A 26,727-nucleotide genomic window follows, 5' to 3' on the forward strand; every position below is an offset into this window, starting at 1 on the left:
GGTTTGGTAGAAGGATAACATGAGCTGGCCGCCAGCCGGGCCGGTAGCGGGGCTGGGAGCCGGGTCGTGGCGTCCCTGCCGCCCTCTGAAGTCTGCAGTCCCTGGTGTCCGGTGGAGGCGGGGCCAGCTGGGGAGGGAGTCAGGATCCATCTTTGTCCCCGCAGCACCTGCACTCCTGCGACACAGGGATGTCCATCCGATGGCAGGTGGTGGACAGGCGCATCCCGCTGTACGCCAACCACAAGACCATTCTCCAGAAGGTGGCCGCCTTGTTCGGGGCTTACTACTAACCCGGGGACGCAGGCCGGGCAGCTCGGCCAGGCAGGCGGGGCTCTTCCAGCCATGGCCCCCTTGGAGACTGCAGGGGACAGAGGCCAACACCGGCCACTGAGGCACACGCAGCCCTGGACCTCAGGCAGGCGAGGGCGCTGCGGGGACGCCGTGCAGTGTGGTTTGGGGATCTGCCGCCCTCACGGCCAGCTCGGGTGGCCAGCTTGTGAACTGGAAGGCATTGGGGTGCCCTGAGAGGAGAGCCAAGTGGGGCACCAGCTGGCTCCGGCCACCCGGCATTGCCACTGGGACCCTACCTGCCAACGCTGCCTCTCCTGATTCTGCTCGGCCCTCGGCCTGGACTCAGTTCCCTCCTGGCTGTGTCCCGTGGGCAGCGCGTCCACCACAAGAGGTACATCGCCCAAGGCCTGGATTTCCTGGAGAGCCAGGATCCCCTTGTGGCCCCCTCCTTGGACCCACGCCCCCGAGATGCCCTCCACTGTGACCTAATGTGGACCCTCACCTGGCCCAGGGCAGGGCACCACAGGAACCCAGTTCCCCGGGCTGTGAGCCCTTAGCGGGCCGGGAGGTGCGGCATGCTCGGGCCTTCTCCTGAGACGCAGAGGTCCCTGCCGGTGCGCCGTCCCGGGACCCAGGCGGGGAGGCGCAGACGCACGGCGTGGCAGGGCCCTCCCATGGCCCAGACTCCTCTCTTCCCTCTTCCACCCCAAGAGCCCAGGGAGGGGTGGCGGTGGGTGTGGCCTGAGGGGAGGCCGTCCAGTTCAGCATCAGTGACTCACAGACCATCAGCATCAACCACCAGGGCCTGTTGGGGCCAGGAATGGTGTGCAAACCCAACGTCGAATCCGCTTTCCCATGTCAGCCCGGCCGGCCTCCTCTGTGCTTCCCTCAGATACAGTGCACATGTGGGCAGTGGTCAGGCCATGTCTGCACCGCCGAAACCTTTTTGCCAGGCCGAGGTCCAGGCTGCAGTCCCCTCAGGTCCAAGCCCCTCAGGTCCAAGGCTCACGGTTTCTCCTCTGATCACCCCCCACCCCACAGACACACACGTGGACTCCCTCTTCCCATTTTCTGAGGCCCAGGTTCTGGCCTCCCCAGAGGGGGCTCAGTCCCTGGTGCACCCCACCCCCCACAGTGCTCAGAGACTGTGGAGCTTTGGGAATCACGTATCCAGTCAAACTAGCGTTCATGTAGTAGCACCAAATAAAGACATTTTAAAATTGTAAGGACCAAGAAATGTGCTACCCGTACATCCTTTCTGAAAGAATTTTTCGGAGGTGAATTACAGAAAAGCAAAATACACTGTGTCAGTCAGCTAGGGCTGCGTAACAAAATGCTGCACTCGGGGCAACTTCAACAACAGACGTTCCCTTCCTCAACATCGGGAGGCTGGACGTGGAGGGAAGGTGTGGACGGGGCGTTTCTCGGGGAGGGCTGGCTTTCTCCTTGTAGATGGCTGCCTCTCACTGTGTCCTCGAGTGGCCTTTCCTTGGGGTGCTCGGCAGGGAGGGGGGTTTTGCTTCTCCCTTTATAGGGCTACTAAACCTCTCACTCCATGCCCCGCCCTTACAACCTCATTTAACCTTACTTCCTTAGAGGTCCTCTCCTAATACAGTCACACTGGGGGTTGGGGCTTCAATATATGAATTTTGGGGAGGGACACAGACACTTAGTCTATAACACACACACGCAACTGAGCTCTGTGAAAGCAATGGAACCACCAACAGGATGTGTGGCAAAGTCCTACCATTGTGGAGGTGTATGTATTGTAATGTAAGAAGAAAAAAATTTAATGTATTTTTTAAATGGAAATACTGGGGATTGACCGCAGGACCTCGTGCATGCTAAGTACACACTCTGCCACTGAGCTGTACCCTCCCAACTGTAAAAAGAAAGTTGAATGAGAGCTTCAAGTGAGCCCCCCAGCTGGTCTCCCTGGGTGTTGGCAGAGGAACTGGCGCAGCCAGTCCAAGTGCAGAGAAGGTTCCTCTGCTCATGAGGAAGAAACAGATGCCGACCATCCCCGGCGCTGGGAGGAGGATGCAGGCGGTGAGGCCTGTGAGTGCACCCCAGGCCCAGGGTGCCCACTGAGGACAGAAATGGGAGCGGCGTCAGACCGCCAGAGGGACGGGGCGGAGCCACCACCGAATCGAGGGAAGAGAAGCTGTCACTAGAAGATGCTTCATAGGAGGTAGAACGGCAGGAAGTAGTCAACACGCGTATGCAGTTACGACACATACAAATTATGAGTCTCATATTGGGGTAAAATAACAAATTTCTCCTGTTTTCTCTCTCTACTTTTTTAATTCCTGTTTTTCTTTTTTAAATTTTTCTTTTTTATTATGGGAGGAGGCATTTAGGTTTATTTATTTTTTAACGGAGGGCCTGGGGATTGAACCCAAGACCTCATGCATGCTAAGCACACACTCTGCCCCTGAGCTCCACCCCCATCCCTGTATCTTTCCTGCATCAGCTGGAAGAGACACGGACTAGCTGACAACATGGGGAAGCCCTAGGGCAGATGCTCTCCAAGGGGAGGGTGTGGAGCCGTTCCAGCGGACATTGGAACCCAGGGCTCTAGTTTTAAGGGCAACGGGGGTATTTGATTGGGAAAAGGTACAAATCCGTTAAGAAGGGAGCACTTTGAGGACCTGCTGTTCATCTGACACCATAGCTTTTTAAGTATGTAGCGCAAATTGGACAGGAAGTCCCGGGGACGTAGGTAAATTCGCAGTAATATTTGAGATTTTTCTCTCAGAAATCAAGGAATCAAGAAGCAAAAGAGAACGAGGGCAGGATCTGAGGGATGTGATCAGCAGGGTAGAGGTGGCGCTGTGGCGCGCGCCGACGTGCTAGGGGCGCCTTGTGCGCAGATATGCGTCATCTAGTGCACTTACGAGTTACGTGTAACTTACACGTAAGTGTGTCTGTATGCAAGTTACGCGCAGTATTTTAATTTAGGTGTACGACAGAGCACATATTTTCAGTTGTATAACCAGTCACGTGGAGTACACACACATACACGCACACTTCCTGCGTGTGTGTGGCTCTGTCCCCCGCTCCAGACAACAGCAGCAAGCAGGCCCAGAGGGGCGCGGGGTTCTCAGACACGGAACGTTCACAGAAGTCCATGCACAGCCCACCAGGGGGACCCCAGCTGCCTTCCGGGGCAGCTCCATCACGGAAGAGCCCAGTTAGAACGCGGCCGTGCGCCGGAAGAGGACGGGAAATATGCCTCGTGGTTCCAGGGCCATGAGTGACTGGTCCCCAGAGGGAGCCGAGGTGGTGTCTGGGGCCGGGCCCTGCGGGGGCCCGCAGCCCCTGCCCTCCGTCCTTCCTGGGGGGCCTTTGCCCTCTCCGCAGCATCTCGTCTCCTGGGAAGGAAGAGCAGAGCCTCTATGGGGAAGCGGGCACCATCCTGGAGACTGGCATGCGCTAGGCCCAGGGCTGCCCCCACTGCACGGGGTTCTGGGCGGGCGAGGCCTGCGGGCTGGGCGCTGTCTAGGGAAAACCGAGGGAGCCAGCAGGCGCCTCCACGCCCTCCACCTCCCCTGGAGACGTGCGCCTTCCCGGGGAGCAAGATGGAACAAGACAGTGACAGGAGCCCAGGTCACAGCCTGGCAGGCCTGGCTGGAGAGACACTGGAAGCACAGTTACAACCTTCAACGCACATATTTGAAAATTGAAAGCGTGGAAGTAAATTCTCTGAGATTATGATTGAAGAAGCTCAAAAATTAGCTGCAGCATCAACCTGGGGTCTCAGGTAGGGACGAGGTCAGAGCTTACTTAATGAAAGAGGAAAAATTTAAGAATTGGCATGGTGAACAGATTCTGAACTCAGTTCTTGAAAAAAAGCAGAAAAATCCACAAAACTAGGACAGGAGGAAGAGTGAGAGTTCTGGGTGGAGGTGTGTGTGCTGGGGACGGGGTACACAGGGGAGACTGACCTGGAAATCCCAGGACAGCTACTGGAAAGTCGAAGGCAGCCTCTGCTCCCCTGGGGAATGGACGGGCCCTTCCCTCCTGCAGCAGATCCTGCAGCCGGAAGCACCAGGCGGTTCGGTTCTGGGGGCCTCGGGAAGGATGCAGGGGCTGGGCACAGCCCCCCCCCCCAGCTGCTCAGGCCCTGCACCCAGGGAGCCTGCGAAGGGAACCAGCACCAGGGGTTCTTCCTGGTTTTCCAGTCTGGCTTTCCAAGATCAGATGAGAGGTCTGGGAATTCCAGGAGACCCAGGGATGCAGGCAGCATTAGGGAGGTTCAGCCTGGCCCACACTGCCAAAGTCAATCCATCCAGCGAGGCTCTTTGGTGAGCTCGGGGTGCCCGGTCCTGCCTTTGTGGTTCCTGGGCAGCGAGCGGGCTGTCAGGTGCCCTGGGTCCCCTCTCTTGGGGCAGCTCCCACCCCCACCCACAAGCTGGCTGCAGTTGGCAGTGCCGGCAGCTTCTGTCTGGGCTGGATTTCTGTCCAGCTGGACACCGTGGAGGGCTAGGTGGGAGAGCAGGGTGGCCGGTACACACTGGGGTGGCCTGCCACACCCCGAGGAAGAGTGGGTCCTGGGCTGTTTGTGTGGGGAGGGCAGCGTCCTGGCCACACATGATGTTTCATTCATCCCCACCCTGTGGCTGTGGCAGGCTCTGCGCCTCCATGCCCGTCCCCAGGGAGATGCACTCAGACCTAGCTACCATCGCAGCCTTCCTGATGGGGAAGCAATTAACCAGCCCGAGCGTCCTGCTTTACCCCTGGGGCCAGGAGGTCTGGCTTCTGAGTGGATAAATGGATGAGATAATCAGCCCAGAGCTCAGCGACAATTATAACGGAGGCTGTAGTGGGCAGACCACGTGGCCAGGATGGCATTAGACGGTTTCTGGCATTTCTGAGAGCTCAGGCTCAGAGTCCGCGGTGGACAGTGAGCCGGCCTCTCACAGGGCCCGGCAGCCTGGGCCTGGCCGGCAGCCAGCGCCTCCTGTGGGGATTCTGACATCCTCACCGAGTGAGGCAGGCCCTGGACCTGGACGGACCCGGAGGATCACACAACATCACACGAGCACTCTGAACAGATCCGTCCATCCATCCATCTGTCCATCCGTGTGCCCATCACACACACACAGAAACCTGTGAACACAAGTGTTTTCTTTTCCCAAAGCGTCAGGCACCTGCACAAATCTGAAATGTGAGCAGCTTGGTGGGTTTTTAACTCATGTTGATGACCAGCACCCAGGTCATCAGGCCTGCCCCAGATGCCCGCTCACACCCCTTCCCCATCACCACCTCCACTGTCAGGGGTGTTGCCTGCCCTTGAACTTTCTGAGAACGGAAGCCACGGCGTGAGCTCCGAGTGTCCGGCCCCTCCCACCCTGCACAACGTCTGTGGCTCCACCTGCCTCCGCACTGCAGGTTTTGGTGGCAACTACATTACTTTGTTGAATTCTTTTGTTGATTTTTCACTGTACCCAAGGTATTCATTGGTTTTATAGGAAAACAAACAAGCAAACAGAAAACAGTAAGATGAGAGCGGTCACAAAGTTATGCCCAGGACACGACGCTCTTGTCTGTAATTAAGAGCAGCCTGTGCTCCTTTACTGTGCACTTAACGTTCAAAATGAACAACAGAACAGCAGATGGAAGCAGTCCCTCTTCCCTGAATAACGGGCACAGCGCTTACTATAACACTTTATATCTGTCTCATTAGTGTATCAGGAAAAATCGGGGGAAGACTAAGGGGGGCCCTTTCCTGTAGCGCCTCCCCGAGGACGTGACATCGTGCTTTTATTAAAACTGAGGCAGAGTCGGTTTACAATGCTGTTAATTTCTGGCGTACAGTGAAGTGATTCACTCACGCGTGTGTATATTCCTTGTCATGTTCTTTTTCACTATAGACCATCAAAAAGCATTGACTATGGGGGTGGGGAGGGTGGAGCTCAGTGGCAGAGGGCGTGCCCAGCACGCACAGGGTCCTGGATTCAGTCCCCAGCACCTCCATTAAATAACTAACTCACCAACCTAATTACCGCCCCTCCTCCCCCGGCAACAGAAAGGGATTGACTATAGTTCCCTGGGCCGTATGGTGGGGCCTTGTTGTTTCACTTGTTGAGCTTATTTAAATATTAAAAATAGCCCATCATTTTGTGGCTACCCTCTTCCGTCTGCCAAACGATAATGTAGCCACAGCTTCACGGCTCATCCTACTTTAATCTCTTCAAGAGACAGTTGGTGGAATGCTCTGCAGGGTTCCTACACACGTGGAGGGACCCCGTGTGACCACAGCACCCCGCCCTCCCCGGGCGGTGGTGTGCCGGGACCTGAGGGAGGCTGTGGTGAGAAGCGACAGCCGACACCGCCCCTAAAGCGGCCACTGAAATAGCAGCAAAGAATCCCAGCGGGGAGGCAAGTAGGGAGAGAAAATGGGCTCAGAAATACTCAATCCAAGAGAAGGCGGGAGAAGAGGAAAAGGGGACAGAGCGGAGGACAAATGGGGATGAAACAGAGGAGGACAGACGGCAGCCTGGCCGGCCCACCCTCCTGGTGAATGTGCGTCACCAGAGCAGGACGTCACAGCACTTCCAGCCTCGTCCTGTGTCCCCAGTTTTCCCACTGGCGTCCGTGTCTGTTCCAGGACCCAACGTCGCATTCAGTTGCTGTTTGTCCTTGGTCTTCTCCAGTCTGTACCAGTGGCTCAGTCTTTTCCTGTCTTTGAGGATCGTCTCATTTCTGAAGTGTACTGACCAGTCACTTTGTGAAATGCTTCAGTTTGGGTGTGTGTGATGTGTTCTCATGATTGAAAAGAGGCTGTGCATTTTTGGCGAGAATACCACAGAAGTGACGATGTCTTTGTCAGTGCACAGCACAGGGGGCTACGTGATGTCAGTCCGGCTTATTACTGATGATATTAGCCTGGGTTACATACGTAAGGTGGTTTCCGCTGGGTTTCTCCACTGTAAAGCTATCATTTTCCCCTTTGCCGTTAACACATTGAGGAAGGAAACTAAATATAAATACTTAGGTTAAAAGTAAAAGAATGGAGGAAGATACCCCATGTTAACCCATGGAAAGGGAGCTGGAGTGGCTATGTTAGTGTCAGAAAAGTAGAGTTCAAGGCAAAGCATCCAAGGGTAAGGAGGCTCATTTTATACTGATAAAGTGTTCAATTAACCAACAGGACATACTAATCTAAGGCTTCAAAATGCACAAAGCAAAAACTGATAGAACTGCAAGGAGAGACAGACAGATCTCAGAAAAGCCAACACCCCTGTCTCAATAACTAAGTAGCAAGTAGATGGGAAATCAGTAATGCTGTGGGACACCTGAACCACACCATCAGCAGACTTGACTTCATCAACATTTCTAGAACCTTCCACCGAGCAACAGTAGAGCACACATGTAAGCACACATGTTACAGTTATTAACACATATTCTGGACCACAAAATGAGTCTCGATAAATTTAAAAGGACCTGAAACATACAGCGTATGTTCTCTACCAACAGTGGACTTAAGTTAATAATCAAAACCAGAACGATCTTTTTAGCAATAAAGTATTTTAAAATTAAAGTATACACATTTTTTCTTAGACATGCTGTTGCTCACTTCATGGACTGCAGTGCAGTGGAAACAACTTCTGTACGTACTGGGAAGCTGAGACTCACTTTATGGGGGCGCTTATCCCACCGCAGTGGTCTGGGACGGAGCCTGCAGTGTCTCTGAGGTCTGCCTGTGCTAGAGAAGAAGAAAGACGAGCTCATCTTCCACCTTACAATCTACTAGAAAAAGAAGAGAAAATGAAACTCGGTGTAAGCAACAGATCAGCGTAGAAGTCAATGGGGGAAAAAAGAAAAAAAAAACAGAGAAACCTATGAAACTAAGAACTAGATCTTTGAGATTATTAGTAAAATTGATAAATTTCTGTCCTGACTGATCAATAAAAGAAAGAAGACACAAATTGCCAGCATCAGGAATGAAAGAGGTGGCATCACTTCATACTCTATATTGAAAGGATGAAGAAATTTATGCTGATTCAACAGCTTAGATGAAATGGGTAACTACTTGAAAGACATAAACTACAACATTCAGTCGAGGAAAAAGATAACCTCAGTAACTCTGCATCTATTAAAAATTCAACATCATATACAAATGATAATACATCATGAGCAAGTGAGATTTATGGCAAGGACACAGGTTGATTTAACACTTGAAAGTCAATCAATATAATCTACCATATTAGTAGACCAATACAAATATTCTTAATAGATGTAGAAAAAAAGTTTGACAAAATCAAATATCCATTCCTGATAAAAACTCTCAGTAAACTAGTAATTGAAGGAAATGTCCATATACTGATAAGGGCAGCTACGAAGTACAAGACAATACTATTCTTAATGGTGAAAGACCAAGGCTCCCCCCTAAGATCAGGAGGAGCAGGGATATCTGTGCTCAGGCCTCCTGTTCAGTGTTGAACTAGAGGCTCTGGCCAGTGCGATTAGTCACGAAAACAGCGTGAAAGACGTCTAGACTGGAAAGAAGGAAGTAATAAGCTTTTTATTTACAGATAACTTGATTGTACGCATAGAAAACCCTAAGGCATCTATTAAAAAGTTACTAGAACTAATAAGTGAATTTAGCAAAGTTGAGATAAGTAGACAAAAATCAATTTTATTTCTACGTATTAGCATTTAACAAAGAGAAACTGGAATTTAAATCCTGTTTACAATAACATAAAAATGCCAGAGATAAATCTGACAAAAGATATGCGAGATCTGTAAACCAAAAACTGTAAAACACAGATGAAATAAAGAAGGGCTTTAAATAAATGAGAAGCTATACCATGTCCACTGACTGGGATGCTCAGTATTATCAAAGTGTTAATTCTCTCAGACTGATCCATAGATTCAGTGCAATTCCAAACACTATCCTACTCAGCTTTCTGGTAGACGTTGTCAAGCTGATCCTAAAATTCATGAGGAAATGCAAAGGATCTTGGATGACCAAAAGAACTTCATGAAAGAACAAAGTTGGAACATTTATATTACTTGGCTTCAAGGATCCTTATAAACCTACAGTAATGAAGACAGCTTGAAATATTTGCATAAAAATAGACAAATAGACCAACTGAACACAGAGAGTACAGAAACAGAGTCCTGTATGTCCAGACCACTGATATTCAACAAACGGGCAGAAGTAATTCAGCAGAGAAAGGATTATTTTTTCAACACAGTCCTGGAAAACTGGACATCCATTTGCACAAAAAGCCCCCACTTTGAATCATATCTCACATTGTATACCAAAACTAACTCAAAATGGGGAATAGACTCAAACGCAAAACCTAAAATATAACACCCTTGTGACTTTGAGTTTAGGCAAAGATGTCTTAGCTATGACACCAAAAGCATGATTCATAAAAAATAAAACATTGATATATTGGTCTTCATCAAAATTTAAAATTTCTCTTTGAAAAACTTTTAAGAGAATGAAAAGACAACCTACAGACTCAGAGAAAATATACTTAAATCGCATATCTGATAAAAGATTTGTATCCAGAATGTACAAATAATTCTCAAAATTCAACAGTAAGAAAGCAACTCAATTAAAAGTGGTTAGATTTGAGCAGAACACTTCCTTAGAGATGGCAAATAAACAGTTGAATAGATACTAAAGTCATGAGTAAAATACAGATTAAAACCACAATGAGATAAACTCCCACACACGTATGAGAATATCTAAAATTGAAAAGCCTGATCATACCAAGTGCTGGTGAAGATGTGGAGCACACACAGCACGGGGGTGCAAAACTGTACAATCACTTTGGCAGCTTCTTAAAAGCTAAGCATAAGCTACCATATGATCCAGCCATTTCATTCCTAGATATTTACCTAAGAGATACAAGCGTATTTGTCCCAATAAAGACTGTGCACAATGTTCATATCAGCTCTATTTGTAAGAGCCAACAACTGGAGGCAACCCAAATTTCCATGAGCAGGAGAGTGGATATGCAAACTGTGGAACATTCATGCAATGGATCAACACTCAGCGATAAAAGGAATAACCACTGACAAACCCATCAGCAGGAGTGAACTCAAATTAACTAAATTAACTATGCTGAGTAAAAGAAGCCAGACAAACAGACAGACCTACGAGTCCACGCGCAAAATGGAAGGAAACGCAACCAGTGACAGAGCAGATCAGTGCTTGCCTGGTGATGAGGGTCAGAGAAGATGGACCACAAAGGGGAAACAGACATTTACTGCTTTGACTGAGGTGATGGTTTCACAGATGTATACAAATGTCACAACGTATCAAATTTGGATATGTGGTTTACAGTGTATAAATTACACCACAATAAAGCTGTTTCAAAGAACCCTAAGGATGGCTCAGGTCTACCTTAAATGCCCCGACCCCCACATTCCCAGCGTTCCTCTGGGTGCACATGCAGGGACCCTAAGACACAGGTGGGAGGTGGAACACGAAGGGACCCAGGTGGGCGGAGACCTAATCCCATTAAACAGCTTTGGCGGCCGCTGGCACCCGGCCTTCGAGGGACACACAGGAGGGGCTTCGCTGACCCGAGGGTCTCTAGGCCCCTCGGGCATCCCTGCGCCTGGGCCAGGAGATTCTCCCCAGTGCGGGGCGGGGCTGGACTCTGTCACGGGCGGGGCTCTGGGCCAGCGGTCCGGCCCACAGCCCATGGACACACCCTCACCGAAAACCCCACCCCAGGCCCCGCCCCGTGTAGCCTCTGCAGCCCCGCCCAAGGCACGCCCCTTGCCCTCAGGTCCCCTGTTGTCCAGGCCCCGCTCCACCCAAGACTCCGCCCAGGCCCCGCCCCTCCCCATCATTCGCCCGCGGGCCCCGCCCCTAATTCTCAAGCCTTGCGTCGTCCAGACCCCGCCCCGCTCCGGACTCCAACTCGCGGCACTGGCTACCCCCCAGGCCCCGCCCTGTGTAGCCTCAGCTGCCTCACCCAAGGCCCCGCCCCTCGTCTCCTGGTCCCGCCCCTCTCTGGACTCCACCCCGCCTCCCAGACTCCGCCCAGGCCCCGCCCCGCCCCGCCTCTAGCCCGCAGGCCCCGCCCCGCCCGCGCAGGCCGAGCCGCGTGTGTCCCGAGCGGCCGCAGACGTGGGCGCAGGCCTCGGGTGGCCGCCGCGCCCGAGTGTGACGCCAGGTCGGGTTCAGAGCGGCCGAGAGCCTCGCGCACGGCAGCCTCCGGACGCGGCCGCGCAGGTAAAGCCCCCGCCCCGCCCCGCCCCGGGAGCGTGGACACTCCAACCCCGTTCATCCACCGCCCAGGAATCCCGAGGGTCCTTCGGGTCCGGGGCTCGGGGATCCCCAGGTCCCGGGGCCGGGGTCCCCGACACCGCGCCCCTCCCGCCCAGGCCCGGCGCGGCCCCGTCACTCCACGCCCAGCGCGGGCCGCGCGCCCAGGGCTTGGCTTTTTCTCTTTATTCGGTTCCCTTCTTTTTCAAACATTACTGAAATAAAAGGCGCCGACTCCAGTGCCGGTGCCCGTGGGTGATTGTTCCCCTGAGGACCGACCGAGGAGCGCTTTTGTTATTATAATTTATAAAGGGATTGTCGGAATAGCAAAGGGCTGAGCTTCTGACAGCAGCCTAGCCCCGCGGCGATGAGGGCGCCCTGGGTTCCCAGCTTCCCAGCCGTAGCTGGCGGTCTCCCCTGCATTCCAGTTTCCTAGGAAAACCCTGCAGCCCAGTCTTCCTGGTTTCCAGCCCCAAGGAACTAGGAGGGGGTTGACCCCCATCACCCGTGCTGTCCAGGCCCAGGGCCCCCAAGGTGTGCAATGGGTGTGTCCAGGGAAGGGTGGCAGGATTCTCAGACCACTTTGCTGTGCACTGGCCCTCAGCCAGCGGTCAGCACGACCTTGCTCTTCTGGGTGGCAGTGGGAGTCTCCCAGAGTAAGTTACACAGGCCCCCTCAGGTCAGACACTTTTGTTTGCCTGTGACATCTCCCTGGAGGCCGAAGTGTGCCCCCTGGTCTCCAGCTGGACCACAGCCAGCGATGCTGATTACTCTTTTTCTTTTAGAACTGAAAGAGAGCGCCGTTCTTCCTGGCACGTGAGGAAGGAGAGTTTATGTCTGTATGGGATGGTCACTTGCGCAGCGGAGGCCAGGGAGTGGGGGAGAGTGGACCCCCAGCAGTGAGTGAGAGCAGCGGGCCACCCGTCCCCAGGCGCTCGAGGTCAGGATGGGCCCCACAGGCAAACAGAGTCCCTCGTCCCTGCCAGTCCCCACGGGAGGGTCTTGCCTCCTCCTCCTCTTCTGCCTGCGGTTGGGGACCTCTTGCCCACAGAGCTGCCAGTGCCCTGACCACGCGGGGGCTGTGGCCGTCCACTGCAGCGCGAGGGGCCTGCAGGAGATCCCCAAGGACATCCCCGCCGACACTGTGCTCCTGAAGCTCGACGCCAACAGGATCGCCCGCGTCCCCAACGGAGCCTTCCAGCACCTGAACCAGCTGAGAGAGCTGGACTTGTCCCAGAACGCCATCGAGAGCATTGGCCCCGCCGCTTTCTCGGGCCTGGCCGGGGGCCTGCGGCTGCTGGACCTGTCTCACAATCGCATCCGGAGGATTCCGAAGGACGCTCTGGGCAAGCTCAGTGCCAAGATCCGCCTGTCGCACAACCCGCTGCACTGCGAGTGTGCCCTGCAGGAGGCCCTGTGGGAGCTGAAGCTGGACCCCGACTCCGTGGACGAGATCGCCTGCCACACCTCGGTGCAGGAGGAGTACGTGGGGAAGCCGCTGATCCAGGCCCTTGACTCCGGCGTCAGCTTCTGCAGCATCCACCACAAGACCACCGACGTGGCCATGCTGGTCACCATGTTCGGCTGGTTTGCCATGGTGATCACCTACGTCGTGTACTACGTGCGCCAGAACCAGGAGGACGCCAGGAGGCACCTGGAGTACCTGAAGTCCCTGCCCAGCACCCCTGTGTCCAAGGACCCCATCAGCCCTGCGCCTTAATGCCCACTGGCTCGAGCAGCCCGAAGCCCACGTGTCTCCCATCGCTTTTGTAGCAGATGGTGACTGACTCACGCCTTTGATGTTCCCTTGGTGAGGTGGTGACACGGTTGCTTCTGTCCAGTACTTCCTGATTACACAGCACTTTCCCTTAGGGCAGCGAGTGGCTGTAGCATCCTTCAGGCCAGGTAATTTTACCGTCAGCCCCAGGGGCGGAGAGGTGGAGTATCGCAGCCGGAGACGACCCGCTGCGATGTAAAGCCGGGCAGTCTGTCACCATGTTCAGTGTCCCTTCCACTCTGGTAGCCTGTCCCCGGGGCACCCAAGCATTCAGACAAGAGTGAGTGTGTGCCCTTGATTGAGGCTCCCCGAGGACAGTGGGTGCCTTCTGTCACTTGAAAGCACAGGTGATCCTGTATGTGGAACTGACTTGCCTCTGCATCCCCAGTGTTTCCTGAACATGTTTGACCGCAGCACTCTGTCCAGAGCGAAGCGGTAGAGACCAAGGGTTTTTGGAGAGGTGAGTGGAGTGTCTAACCTTTGAACGACTCTTTTGTTTATTCTCAGAATGTTTGTTAAGAGTAACACTTGTACCAAAATTTCAGTCCAGGAAGAAGGAAAAAAACAACCCAAACCAAAAAGCAAACAATCAAACAACCCCCCCACCACCACCAAAAAAAAACCATGGAGAGGAACCTGAGAAGGGTCCACGGTGGCTCGTCAAGGGGGCAGAGTCAAGACGAGCAGGGTCCTGCCCGGTCCCTGTCCTCCGCCCGCGCCCGCTCGGGGCAGGGGGGCCGTCATCTGGGGTCGCTACGTGCCTTGCTCTTCTGCTCGCTGAAGCCGCTCCTTCCCAGAGGACGGGAGGGCTGACTGATGTTTCAAGGCCAATCAGTAGGATGACTCCTTTTCGCCAGCAGCGGGAACTCTCTCTCTCTCTCCTTTTCAGCTTTGCTGCCAGGAATCTCAGAGCAACTTTAATGCTCAATTTTCTTACCTACTTCAAGTTCAGGGTAGACCTTACCTCCACCTAAGTAACCCTGACTTGTCTTTCCAATTTTATTTTTTACTGGTTTTTTTTTTTGTATGAGTGTTTATATTTTACACTAATTCAAATATTTTGGGGGGAAGCAAGAAGGGGTACATCACTTAGGGATCTGAGGAATAAAGGACAGAAGCCTTTCTCAGCAGACTCTTAGAAAGGATGAAGACTGAGGGAGGTTTGCATTGGAAGGTGTCATGTGACTTGCAGCAGGAAACAGATTTACAGCACACACAGCCGAGACCCGAAAGGCACATCTGAACAAGGTCATGATTTTTCAGTTGTGATGCATTAAAAAGAAACAACCAAGAGATGCCAATACTCTCCCACACCCAGACGCCTCTCTCCTGCACTCACGGGGGTCTGTGCACAGCCACACGGTGTGAATGGGGGCTCTGTGCTGTGAGTGTGGGTGGGCGCTTCTCTGCCCACCGTCCCGACCAGGGGTGCCGGCGTGGGAGGCAGGGCTCAGGTGATGCTCCGGATGATGCCAGTCCTCACGGAAACGGGCGGCCCGCCCATCTTTCCAGTGAGAGCTAAGACCAAGCAAGTGGACCTGGGCGTCAGTCCACTTGTGGGACAGATGCCACGTGGAGCAGGTAAGTGTGGCTGCTGGCTGACCAGGGGAGGCAGGCTCCTTGGGGGAATTAGGTCTCCCCTCCCCACCCATCCCGGGGTACACACAGGAGGGAAAGGGGCCCTGCCACACCAGGAGCTTGCCGCCTGGTGAGCTTGCCTGGTGGTCGTGACCCTGGGTCAGGGGGAAGGGAGACTGAGACCTGGCTGGAGGTGGGGGCGAGTGTTGGGGTCCTGCTGCTGCGGGTCACGTCCTTTGGGTGCGAGCCAGCCTGGGCACCTCGGGGCCTTTCTCTGCCACTGGGAGCTCTTCACTTGCTCTTAAGCAGAATCAGCCCAGGGCCTGGATGCTGCCCAGAAGCTCTTCTGGGGGCGCACAGGGAGTGGGTGGGCTCCTCCCCTCCCCTCCTTTCTGCTGGCCCCCAGCCCCCAACCCACCTTCCCCTTGGTGTGGGCCTGCCAGCATCCTGTTCCACTCTGCGGGGACGGGGACATGGGCCCAGGACCTCGGAGCACACCAGAAGGGCCCCTCTCTGCCCAAGTCCAGAGTCGGGGGCTGCCCCTCCCTCCTGGCCTCTCTGGGCTCCTCACCCCTTGTGGAGTCTCCCAGGAGAGGATACCTACCTCCAAAGACCACCAGGACCCCAACTGCAGGACCTGGAAGCCCCTTCCTGCTCATGGGAGCCCCCACCCCTGGTGCCTGGGAGCCCTTGGCTCTCCTGGGGTGCAGCCCTCTCCTCCCCCCTCTCCTCCCTTCCCCTTCTCGGATTTCCCCTTCCCTCCCCTAAGGGGCTCCTAAAGATGATGTCCTGTCTGCGCCCACCCTGTTCCTTGCAGCTATGTGTGTGCGGATGCCCGGACCCCCACGGGCTTCATGCTGACTCCCCACCTCGACCCCAGCACCCATGGGCCCGGTGTGAGCGGGCATTTGACCCCATCTTCTAGTTCTGCAGAGGCCGGGGTCAAGCCAGCCCCATGAATGGGACCTGTGTTGACAGGGGTGGGGACAGGGCAAAGGGGGTGCCTCAACTGGCCCGTGTCTGTTGGGAGGCAGTGGGATGGCAGCCTTTGTGGGACACAGGTGACCCCTGGCTCTCGTTACATTCCAGGTAAGAGGCCTCAAAGAGCTTCATGCGCATGGCCTTGCTTACCCCTACCTGCAAAGCCCCTCTTGCCTTGGGAGGTAGCACTTCACAGGGTCCGGGTGGGATGACTTTGGGGTTCCTCCTGCAGCAGAGGTGTGGCGGGAGCAGACTGGCCCAAGAACCACCCTGCTGAGCCTCTTTTCCTTCCCATGGGAGTTGAGGGGGGCCTCAGGGCCAGAGTGGGGGGAGGGGAGAGGCAGTGAGGGGGTCATGGGGCACTGTGGGGCCCCTTGGGAGCCGGTCCCCCGACCAGGCCACTCGGGTTTGAGATGAGACTTCCTTCTCTCTTGGTCCCTGGCCTCACCACGGATGGTCCGCTTGGAAACTGGAGCCTCACCCTTGACCTGACCCTGGGAAGGGATGCCCCACATTCACAGCTTCCTGACACCCCTGCCTCCCTTCCTCTTCGGACTTCGGGGCCCTGAGAGGCCCGCCCGGCCATGCCCTTGGGTGGTCTAGCAGTAGGGGGCGAGCAGGTGTACTGCTGAGCCCCAGCAGGGCCGGCCTGACACGCGGGAGCTGTCCCTGGTGGGGTGGACTCCCTGCACAGAGGAGGCTCCCAGCTCTGCTCCAGAAATGCTCCCAGGCCCCCCGGGAGGCTGGCGGCAGGCTGTAGACAGACCTCGAGGCTGGGGCTGGGAGGGAGGTGCTGGCACCCTCAGATGCGTGAACTGGCTCCTCTCCTGGAAGGGCCTGGATGCGGGAACCAGGGACCGCCCGTACCACAGGGCCCCAATTCCCCTCGCAGATGGACGACAGTTTCAGTTGTGAGACTAGGGTTAAATGGATGTGCTCTGTTCCTAATGGAAAGTTGCTCCAGGCAGATGGGGCAGGGTGTACAGGAAAGCAGGGGCCGGTCAGGTTTAGCTCCTCAGCTGGTCATGTTCACTCAGACATCCAAGGAACGTGTACACTCAGACGCCCCCTCAGCCAGGGGTTCCAGCGGGGCCAGCTGCCTTGGACGGCTCCTCCCAAGGGTCAGCAGAGTCCCAGGGCCTCAGCAAAGCCAGGGCGGGAACGCACAGGCCACCTTCCTGGGAGCTAAAGGCAGCCGAGGTGGCCCGGGGCCTGGGCATTGCCGGGGCCCCGTGGGCCCGCTCCTGCGCATTGCTCCCGGGCTCCTTTGCAGCGGGTCCCTCGGATGTGTTTGCACGAGGCTTGGGTCCTGGACTGAGTGACCCGGGGAGGAGGCCCTGCAGACTGCGGTCCAGGTGGAACATTCTGGACCTGCAGCCACTCCCAGCCTTGGCGGGAGCTGGGGGCGGTTTCGGGGGTTGTCTTTCCTGCAAGCTTGGCCCCAAACCCAGTTCTCCTGTCCTCCCTCCTGCCTGTGAACCCTCAATAAACCTCTCTGTGTTTAAAGTCTGTTGTCTGTGGCCCCGCAGCCCCCAACTCCGCCCAGACTCACCCTCACGGCAGACCCGGGCTGGGGATGGTGCCGTGGGTGCTGGGCCGGCTTGGACTGGCTCGAGCCAGCTTGTGATGGCTGATTGTGAACTTTTTAGGACTTTCGTGAGCCCGCTGACATCATGTTGACTTGAGGGCTTTTACTTCAAGGCAGCCACAGTCGGGATCCCCTCTCCTGCCCCGAGGAGGTTGCTCGCACGCTGCTGGGGTCCCCTGGGGGACCCCGCCTGCCCCCAGTGAGCCGATTCTGCGTTCATAGCACTTCCCCTCGACAGGCAAGTTCGGGCAGAACAGTGGTCCCCCAGGAAGTCCGAGTCCTAGTCCCAGGAACCTGTGAAGATGAGGGAGGGCCGCAGGCCAGGGTGCGGGCGCCTCTAGGAGCTGGACGAGGCCGGGCATGGGGTCTCCCCTGGAGCCTCTGGGGGGAAAGCCGCCCGCACCTTGGCTTTGTCCCAGTGAGACCCATTTTGTACGTCTGGCCCCAGAATCCTAAGAAAATAAATTCATATTGTTCAGGCCACTATGTGTGTGGTCCTCTGTGACAGCAGCCTCAGGGACTGACACAGCCTCCACACAGAGCAGCCAGCGTGGTCGGAGCAGATGGCCACCCGGGCTCCATGGCCACCTTGCTCGTCCTCACTGAGTCCTGATTCCTGGGCTCAGTGTCTGTTTAACATTGTGGCCGAGTGACCACAGGGCTCACTTCTCCTGTTGGCCTCACCCCCTCTCCTGCGAGACAGGAGCTCCCCCTGGACCAGGGCCCAGGGAGTGCGCCGGTGGGGGCGCAGCGGCGCTGGAGCTCCCACCCTGCTGGCCCCCATGGTCCTCGCACACACCAGACACTCACGCTCCACTACACACGTCCGCTGTGTGAACACAGACACAGTCCTGCACACACACCTGCACACACACTCATGCACATGTGCACAGCAGGCACAAACACTCACGTTCACTGTGCACACACACCAGGCGAGCCCACTCACGTTTAGTTGTACAGATTCACTCTCGTGTTCACACAGGGCCATACACCACACACTGGCACACGTCCCCACTGGCAGGTGCACACACGCACACACACACATTCATCTCTCCCTGTCCAGGGAAGGTCTGGAGCCCCTCTCAGCCTCGCCCACCACAGGCTGCAGAGAGGGAAGGCCTTGCCGGCCCCTGACCCAGGGCCTTGGGGGGACCCCACTCGTGCCAGGCTGGGTGCGGGGCCAGAATCGGAGGCAAGGACCGTGCACTGGGAGAGAAGTCTCTTCAGGGGGCGGCAGCTTCAGGCCCGGCTTGGGGGAAGGGCAGCTGGGTGAGTCAGTGAGGGCAGGCTGTGCTTGGGAGGCCCCGGCGGAGGACGAGCTGACGTGCTGACACGATGAGACTCGGGGATCAGCGGTGCCCGAGCTGAACGGCCTCTTTGGAACCAGGCGTGAAATCAGTGCTCAGGCCTCCAGGACGGGCCCAGGGCCACCCGCCGGCCGGGAAGGGGCAGAAGGCGCGAGGACAGGGTCTGCCCGCAGCTGACTCTCACAGCGGCCTAGTGCGGCCGGGAAGATTTCTATTTTCAGATGAGAAACCTGAGAATCTGAGACCCAAGGGGAGAAATGACGGGGACCCGGGAGTCGGTTTGCTGGGGGCAGAGCAGGGCTGGAATCCCAGCCTTCTGACGCCCAGGCCTGGAAGTTCTCACTCAGGAAACGCGGGCCCTGGAGTGCTGTCAAAACAAAGAGGCAAGTCCTGGGTTTAGCACCACGGTGAAGGACAGCCCGTGGGAGAGGCAGAGCAGAGCCTGGGCTCCCCAGTCCCCTGCCTGCGTGCAGCCGTGCTGGCCAGGGGCAGGGGTGCCCTCGCTGGGAATGGGGTGCCCCGGGGGTCTGCCTCTGTAACCATGGCAACCGGCTAGAAGGAGGGTGGGTGCGGTGTTGGCTGCCAGGCTGGGCCTTCAGAGGCAACTGCACACCTGCCTGGTGTTCCTTGCAAGGTGAGGTGAAGAGTCAGCGCCCCAGAGCGACCAGCACACTGGCCGATCTTCCTCCTGAGCCCAGCTGCTCTTGGAGAAGAGGGGCATTTGAAGGGCTGCAGAGGCAGTGGAGGGAGAAGCAGCCTGGGAATAGTTGGAGAGTGGCTGCTAGGCCAGGACACCCATCCCAGAGCCCGTGTTGGCAGCCAGCCCTCACTGTGGACAGGGAGGCTGAGGCACCGAGTGGTAGTGGACTTGCCCAAGGGCACGTGAGCTGGTGAGGGGTCAGCTGGAGTGTGACCAGGCTGCCGGGCAGCAGTGACCGGCAGACAGATATCCCGCAGCCTCCATGAAGCCTCTGCAGGCGGGCAGTTAAGATGCTGAGAACTTCCCGAAAGAGGGAGAGCACGTTGGTGTAACGATACGGTGACCACGTTCACCCGATTTGTAGCTGTGGCAAGCGTAGCTCTCAGAGCGGAGTCAGGACACCGAGTTGCCACCTGTTGAAAGTCCCTTATTATTTCAAGTCACATCTGACTCCCAGTGCCCGGCCAGCCCAGGGCAGGGACCCCCGTGAAAATGCTTGCCGTGGCTCTGCCTGCATCCCTTTCATGCCTGCCCAACCACACGCACACTCAGACTTCTGGAAGAGTAGTGATGGGGCCTGGAGACGTCTCTGGGCAGCGGTCATCTCTGTGCTGGAATTCCCTGAGGGGCCCGTTGTCTGAGACCGTGTTCGGGGTGGGCACCTAGGCCCCCTGGCAGAGCTCTGAGCCACTGCCCCTGCCAGGCCCCACCAGGGCAGCCCCTCCACCCTCATGGGTGAGCTGGAGGTGGCCCCCTGGGGTGGGCACATGCAGTCCTGCTCCCCAGAGCCCTTGGCAACCCCCTGTCTTGGCTCAGCTGGCAGCCTCCCTGAGCACACTTCTGGGAACCAGCCAGGGCAGACCTTGCCTGGCTGGAATCCAGGACTGGGATCTGCTGAGTCTCTGCGGGTGGTCATCACCCGGGGTTAGTGGCCTTGGCCAGAAGGCGGCCCTGCATGTGATCAGTTCCCCAGTTCCCTGCCAGGTTCCCCCGGGCTTAGCAATCTCACAGGGGTCACTGGATCAAGGACTCAGAATGGACACCAAGCCTCCTGTCCTCGCCCCAGGCTGAGAAGTCGCCTTGGAATCAGAGCCTGCCAGTCTGGTGTCGCAGTAATCAGAACACCAAGACTGAGGCTTTCCGGGCCGGCAACTTGCAAACAGAAGAGCCGCCTGGCTCAGTTTTTAACTGTTTAGCAGCCCCAGGAGCAGGAGCTGGTCAGGCCCTGGTCACCGTGGCTGGCCTGGGGACGCCTGCTGTTGTGACATTTGCTCGATGACCTGTGGGCATAGCTGGCCGACTTAAGTCTGTTTTCCACCGGTCAGACTTCCTCTGCCATGAATATTTGCTTGTGTCCTGTGTGGGGCGCCGTGTTTGCGTTTGTGAGGCTCCTCAGACTCGAATACTGACTTCTGAGTGAAGCCGGCCCCAGTCTGTAGTCCTTTCTGCCGTTTGCCCTGGCATCTCAAGTCTACTTGTTTGTATTTTTAAAAGATACAAAGTTACGTGTTTAACAAATATATCAACTGCACATAACACTGTAACTTTCTGTCTCGCCTTCCCTTTTCGTTTACTTCATTCACTTCCTTCGTTTTTCCCTTTAGAAACTCTCCCTCCAAGTGGAAAAAGAAATTCTATTCCAGACCTTCTATTTACAACATCTGTAACTCTAATTTTTCCAAATTACGCCATGCCAGGTTGAACTGTTTAATTTTAGTATAATTAATCCCTGGAGTCCAACCTTTCCCTCATTTTTTCAAAATGTTTTTGCCTATTATTTCTTTGAGATGCTCTTATGGGTCACTGCATTAATTAAAAAGGGCAGCGTTGGGATTTTGACCGGCACTGCATGAAACTGCAGAGCAACTGGGGAAATCTTGATGATGTTAGGTTGTCAATTTGAAGATTTGTCCAAGTCTTCACCTGTCTCTTGCAGCCGGATTTCTGTGGCCTCCTTAATGTCTGTCTGCAGGGAGTTCAGGCGGCTGTAACCAGGTACTGCTGTGTCCAGGGGAGACTGTGCATCCTTGTGAACGTTATCATTCTGTCGGGTGAAAAGCTCAAGGGACGTGACTGAATGCAGCTCTGTCCTCTTCCCTCACCCTCACCCCCGCCCCAGGAAAGTTCCCGACTGGCCGTGAGCTCTTGGGGAACAGGAGGGGTTCCAGGACACCAGGCAGGAGGGGGTCTCGGCTCTTCCAGGCGGTACAAGTCAGGAGGGGTCGGAACCCCAGGAGCAGTTGGCAGCCCTCGAAGAACCCCGTTCCGGGCCCCGAACCTGTGAGTATGTTACGCTGCACAGGCGGGGGCCTCAGGCTTGCTGGCTCGTTGACCCCCGGGAGACGGATGGCATCCTGGATCGTCCATGCGGGCCTCATGCGGCCTTCAGGGTTGTTACAGGCAGAAGGCGAGGCAGAGAGAGACAGAGGAGGTGGCGTGATAGGGACGCCACTGCCTGCGGCCGGCGGCGAAGGTGCAGGAGGGGCTGTGAGCCAAGCACGTGGGCCCACCTCGAAGCTGAAAAAGGCGGGAGACACTCTCCCCTGGAGCCTCAGAAGGAACCAACCCTGCCCACACCTTGATTATGTCCAGTGAGACCTGGAAGGGACCTCCGACCTCCAGGACGGGGAGACAACGTTGTTCCGTTATTTTAGGTGCGTGATATCTGTCACAGCAACGTGGGAAATGAAGGCATGGACCACCTGCTGCTTCGCGGGCACGCTGGTGGCGCCAGTCTGCTGTCCTCTCGACACAGGACGAGTAGGGTGGGCTCTGATCCTTACACATGTTTAGTGGTCAACTGAACCCACAAAGTCCTCGTACTGTTTCTAGCAGGTTCCATCAGGCAGAGACTGCAGGGCATCACTGTCTGTCTCCTTTCTCACACAGCGTCTCTCTGCCCTTTGCTCTCACCGCAGAGGCCAGAACTGCCTGGACTTTGGTGCGTAAACAGTGGTGCCACCAGGCCCCTGGTGCGTCCCTGATTATAATCTGAGGGCTCCCGTGTCTGACGGTAACTGTACTGCTGGCCACCGGCCTGAGTGCTTCTCTGTTACCATGAATTACAGACATGGAAGAGGGTCCCCGCTTTGGAGAACCGTCTGATTTGTTACAAAGTGAAGTTCTGCTGCCGGATATTTACCAAGAGAAATAAACACACGTGTCCACACAAAATTATTCAACATGTTTACCACAGCCCCAGACAGCAGCCACCCCAAAGCAGATCAGTAGGAGAACCGGTAAACAAGTGATGGGACATTCACACGATGGAGCAAAGCCACAAAGCGAGCCGTGAAAACCGGCAGTGAAAGTGAAGAAACTGTGGGCGCAACAATGCGGATGAAAGTCAGAAGCACTAAGCTGAAAGGGAAACAGACCAGAACCTCCCGCCACAGAGAGCAGGTGGCGGAGGAGGGACCGGCCACAGGGGCGCGGGGGGCTCCTGTGGGCCGGAAACACTCCAGCCTTGTTTGGGAGCCAGTGCGTGCACAGGTGCAGTTGGCAAAGCTCACCAAACAGAACGTTTAAGGTCTGTGCATTTTAATTAAATAAAATTAAATACATTAAATCAAAATAAAATTATGTGAAGATAAGGGTCCCTAACAAAATTAAAAATAATATTTCAGAGTCATAAAAAGAACCACAGGCCTCACTGAGATGCGCTTCCCTGGGTTTGCTCACATGCTATTGGCGTAGTGGATTATTTTAAGGGCTCTCCTCATATTAACTGCCTTTCTGCTGGTGAAGAAACCGTCCTCAGGCATTACACGGCACTGACAGCTTCGATTTGCAGCATGTGGTTCACATCAATGAATCTACGTCCAAAAGTAGGGCAAGTCCATCGTTTTCTTCCAAATGTGGTTTAAGTCCAATTTTGTCCAGGAAATAGAGGTGGCAGGTCAGTGACAATGACGTGGGCACTGCAGTTGCCCACATGTCTGGGAACTGTGCTGGGGCCGCCCGGCACTCACAACACGTAATCCTTACCGTAGCGCAAGGGACGAGAGTCCTCCTCCCTATGTTAGACCTGGGGGGATCTGGGCACCAGGGTGTGGGGATTCAGTAACTTGCTCAAACAGTGAGTGGAAGAACCAGGGTAATAACTCTTCTCTGTCTGACCGGAGAGCTGTGCTTTTCACAGTCCTGCTGGACTGTGTCTTCTCAGCAGTGTGCACCTGGAGCACCTGCACCCCGGGGGGGCTGGGAGCCCCTGGAGCACCTGCACCCTGGGGAGGCGGGGAGGTGGGGAGCACCTGCACCCTGGGGAAGCTGGGAGCACCTGGAGCACCTGCACCCCAGGGGGGCTGGGAGCCCCTGGAGCACCTGCACCCTGGGGAGGCGGGGAGGTGGGGAGCACCTGGAGCACCTGCACCCTGGGGAAGCTGGGAGCACCTGGAGCACCTGCACCCCGGGGGGGCTGGGAGCATCTGGAGCATCCGCACTAAAATTCCAGAGGAGGAAAGGAAGTGTTTTGTGGGCAGTCATGTGCGGGGCGGTGTGGGCCGTCTCTGAGGGGCAATGTCAAGCTGAGATGAAGGACAAGGGAGGCCAGCCTGAGGGAGGAGGGGGCCGGGCAGGGGCAGGGGAGGGGGAGGCAACCAGTGGTCCTGCAGGGCCTGGAGGTCACGCTGAGGAATCTGGGCTCTAGTCACTGGACGGTTTAAGCGTGGCCAGGACTGTGTGGTCATGTGTGTGTCCCCAGGTCCAGCGGGGCAGCTGGCACACAGCGGACACTCAGCGTGAGAGCACACAGTCACAGCCACCTAGACCATCAGGCAGCACTGAGCCTCCGCTCTGTGCCGGACCCAGGGGAGTTGCCTGAGACGCAGCCCCAGGCAGGAAGGGACTGGAAGACGTGTGTGCACATGTGTGTATGCATGTGTGTGCACAGATGTAAGTGTGTGAGTTTGTGTGTGTGTGCACGTGTGGGGTGTGTGGCTGTGTGTCCATGTGTGTGCACATGGGTGGAGTGCGTTTCCTTGTGAGTGTGTTTATGCAAATGTGTGCACGTGTGGGGGTGTGCAGATGTGTGTGTATACGTGTGGGGGTGTGGCAGAGGGTGGGGCTGCATGCTGGTGGCAGGTGAAGGGGTGCCACTAGCTGGGCAAGGCCCCCACACTGTGGCCGGCTCGCTCTTTACTCAGTGTCCACTGATTTAAGTGTTCGTCTCACCCAGACACACACAAGTCAACCATCCCAGGTCTCTGGGGACCCACCTGTGGCAGGAGCCCCTGGGTGAGGGGCCACTGCTCCCAGCCAACCGTGCCTGAGGCGCCTCTCTGCAGGCCCCCGGGCCCATGGCCCTTCTTTGGTTCGTCTCACAAGCTGCTCATGTCCTCCCTCAAATCCCACTTAAAATCAGAACATCCAGCAGACCGCAAGGGCCATGGCTTGTCGCCACATCCCTTCTGGGAGGGTGGGTGGTGAGCAAACCGAAACCAAACCAGGACACCCACCTGAACCTGAACTTCATATATACACCAAATATTCCTTTAGTACGTGTTCTATGCAATATTTGGGGTATGTATTTCTTAAAAAGCATTTACTGTGTATCTGTAATTCAAATTTAACCGGAGATCCTGCATTTTTATCTGGCACCTTCAACATACCCTCCCTGGACCAGCAGATCCAACCCATGGCCCAGACCCACTAGGGCCCCTGGCTGCCCAAGGCAGGGATACAGCCAGGCCTTTGGGACAGTGACAGCAGGGATGTGTGGGTCCAGCAGGGCCGGGGGGTGGGGGCTGTTGCAGCGAAGGGCACAAATACTGAGTGTAGACAAGGGGAGGGGGGTTCCGTGCCCACAGACTTACCCTGGGGACACTCTAGCCCTGGGACTTCTCTTTCACACAGGCCCCCTGTCCTGGCCCACACCCCCCGCCCCCACTCCCCTCTCTTTGCCATTCCCCATGGGCAGGGGTCATCTTTGTCCGAGCTCAGCCCCAGCCTCCCAGAAGCACATGGCCCACCAACAGGCCTGAAGCAAGCTCTTGAAAAATCTCCACTTTGGGAAATCAGGAGGGCCCTGGTAACAGCTTTGAGGTTCCAAGTGTGGTCTGGACTGAGAGGGAGCGGGCTCAGGACAGGGCTCCTTCCTGGGGCAGCTGGGCCGACCCAGGTGTTGCGTGGAGCTGACCGGGGGATCCAGGACTCGGGCTGGCTGCAGCTGCCTCCCTGGCCCTGACTGTGCGATCCTGCGCAAAGGACAGTGAGAATTTTAAAGCGGAAACAGCAGAGCCGTAAACAGAGCATGAGGCCTTCCTGCCGCTGAGCCCCTGGCTCCCACGCCCCACGCCAGAGCAGGCTGGGGGTGGGCCACGGAATAGGTCCTGGCTGCGCGTGGACCCCACTGGGCCTTCCGGGGAAACTCCTGGCACAGGGACTTTCCCTTCCAGCTAGGAGGCTGCCCGGGGCAGGGGTGGCACCTCCCCTCCCCACCTGGTTTCCAGGGTGTCACGTCACACCTAACAGCTGTCCCAGGGAGGCAGGAGGCCATGCCTGGTGTGAGGTCAGGGCACCGGACGTCGGAGGAGCTGGGCAAGTGCAGGCCCAAGGAGGCATTCCAGTCCATCCCACACCCCAGAAGGCCAGCCTGGGTGCAGAGGCATGAGGGTCCCATCACCCAGGGGTCTCCCATGGGTGTGGCCTCAGAGAGGAGACAGGACCATGCCATGCTTGCTTGGGATTCCTGACCCGACCCCACCCCACAGCGTTCATGGGTAAACTGAGGCTGGAGGAGGAACTTCCAGCAGAGGAGAGGTGCGCTGGTGACGAGGGACCTGGGGGCACATCAGGCTGCAGTGGCAGAGTGAGTCCTCAGCCCGGGATGCACTCGCCATGGGTCGAGTTCCCGCCAGACACACGCAGAAGCAGCAGCGCTTTTGTAAAAAGCATCATAAATATATTTCAGTGTAGACAGGACACAATAAATAGCTGGTACAAGTGTGTCGGACAGCACCGAGCAGGCCCCGCTGGGCTCCCTGGCCAGGCCCCGTCCAGCTGTGTGGCGGTTGCTCTGGCAAGGTGACAGGGCTGCTGTTTTTGAGGTAAAATTTTGTAGGAACTTTTCCCTTAAAGCAAAGTCCCTGCATGACACCAGACCTGTAGGGGCAGCTCCGGTCTTCTGCCTGGACACCCATGGAGCCGCCCGAATAGGGCCATCACAGTTACCAGGGCGGAGGGGACGATGCCCCTGGCTGGACAAGACTGGGGATGGCAAGCTGGCAACTCTGGAAGCCATGGCTTCTCCCAGGCTCGTCCCCC

General features: G+C 56.2%; 2 protein-coding genes across 8 annotated transcripts in view; both read left to right on the forward strand.

The window, feature by feature from the left end:
* TRPM2 (transient receptor potential cation channel subfamily M member 2) overlaps positions 1–1,528 on the forward strand; it is a 50,159-nt gene extending 48,631 nt beyond the window's left edge. For all 7 annotated transcript variants that reach the window (XM_031460733.2, XM_031460732.2, XM_031460731.2 and 4 more), the window contains one exon: positions 165–1,528. In XM_031460733.2, coding sequence (XP_031316593.2) covers positions 165–290 — 126 coding nt within the window. In that variant the 3' untranslated portion in view covers positions 291–1,528. The remainder of the gene's footprint in view (positions 1–164) is intronic.
* A 9,850-nt stretch (positions 1,529–11,378) lies between these two features.
* On the forward strand, positions 11,379–16,185 carry LRRC3 (leucine rich repeat containing 3). Its single transcript, XM_031460739.2, has 2 exons — positions 11,379–11,500; positions 12,319–16,185. Exon 2 carries the CDS (start codon positions 12,480–12,482, stop codon positions 13,251–13,253), a length of 774 nt encoding a protein of 257 aa, XP_031316599.1. The 5' UTR covers positions 11,379–11,500; positions 12,319–12,479; the 3' UTR covers positions 13,254–16,185.
* The last annotated feature ends 10,542 nt before the right edge of the window (positions 16,186–26,727 follow it).

The sequence above is a fragment of the Camelus dromedarius genome, chromosome 2, assembly GCF_036321535.1.
Source record: "Camelus dromedarius isolate mCamDro1 chromosome 2, mCamDro1.pat, whole genome shotgun sequence".
Lineage (NCBI taxonomy): Eukaryota > Metazoa > Chordata > Mammalia > Artiodactyla > Camelidae > Camelus > Camelus dromedarius.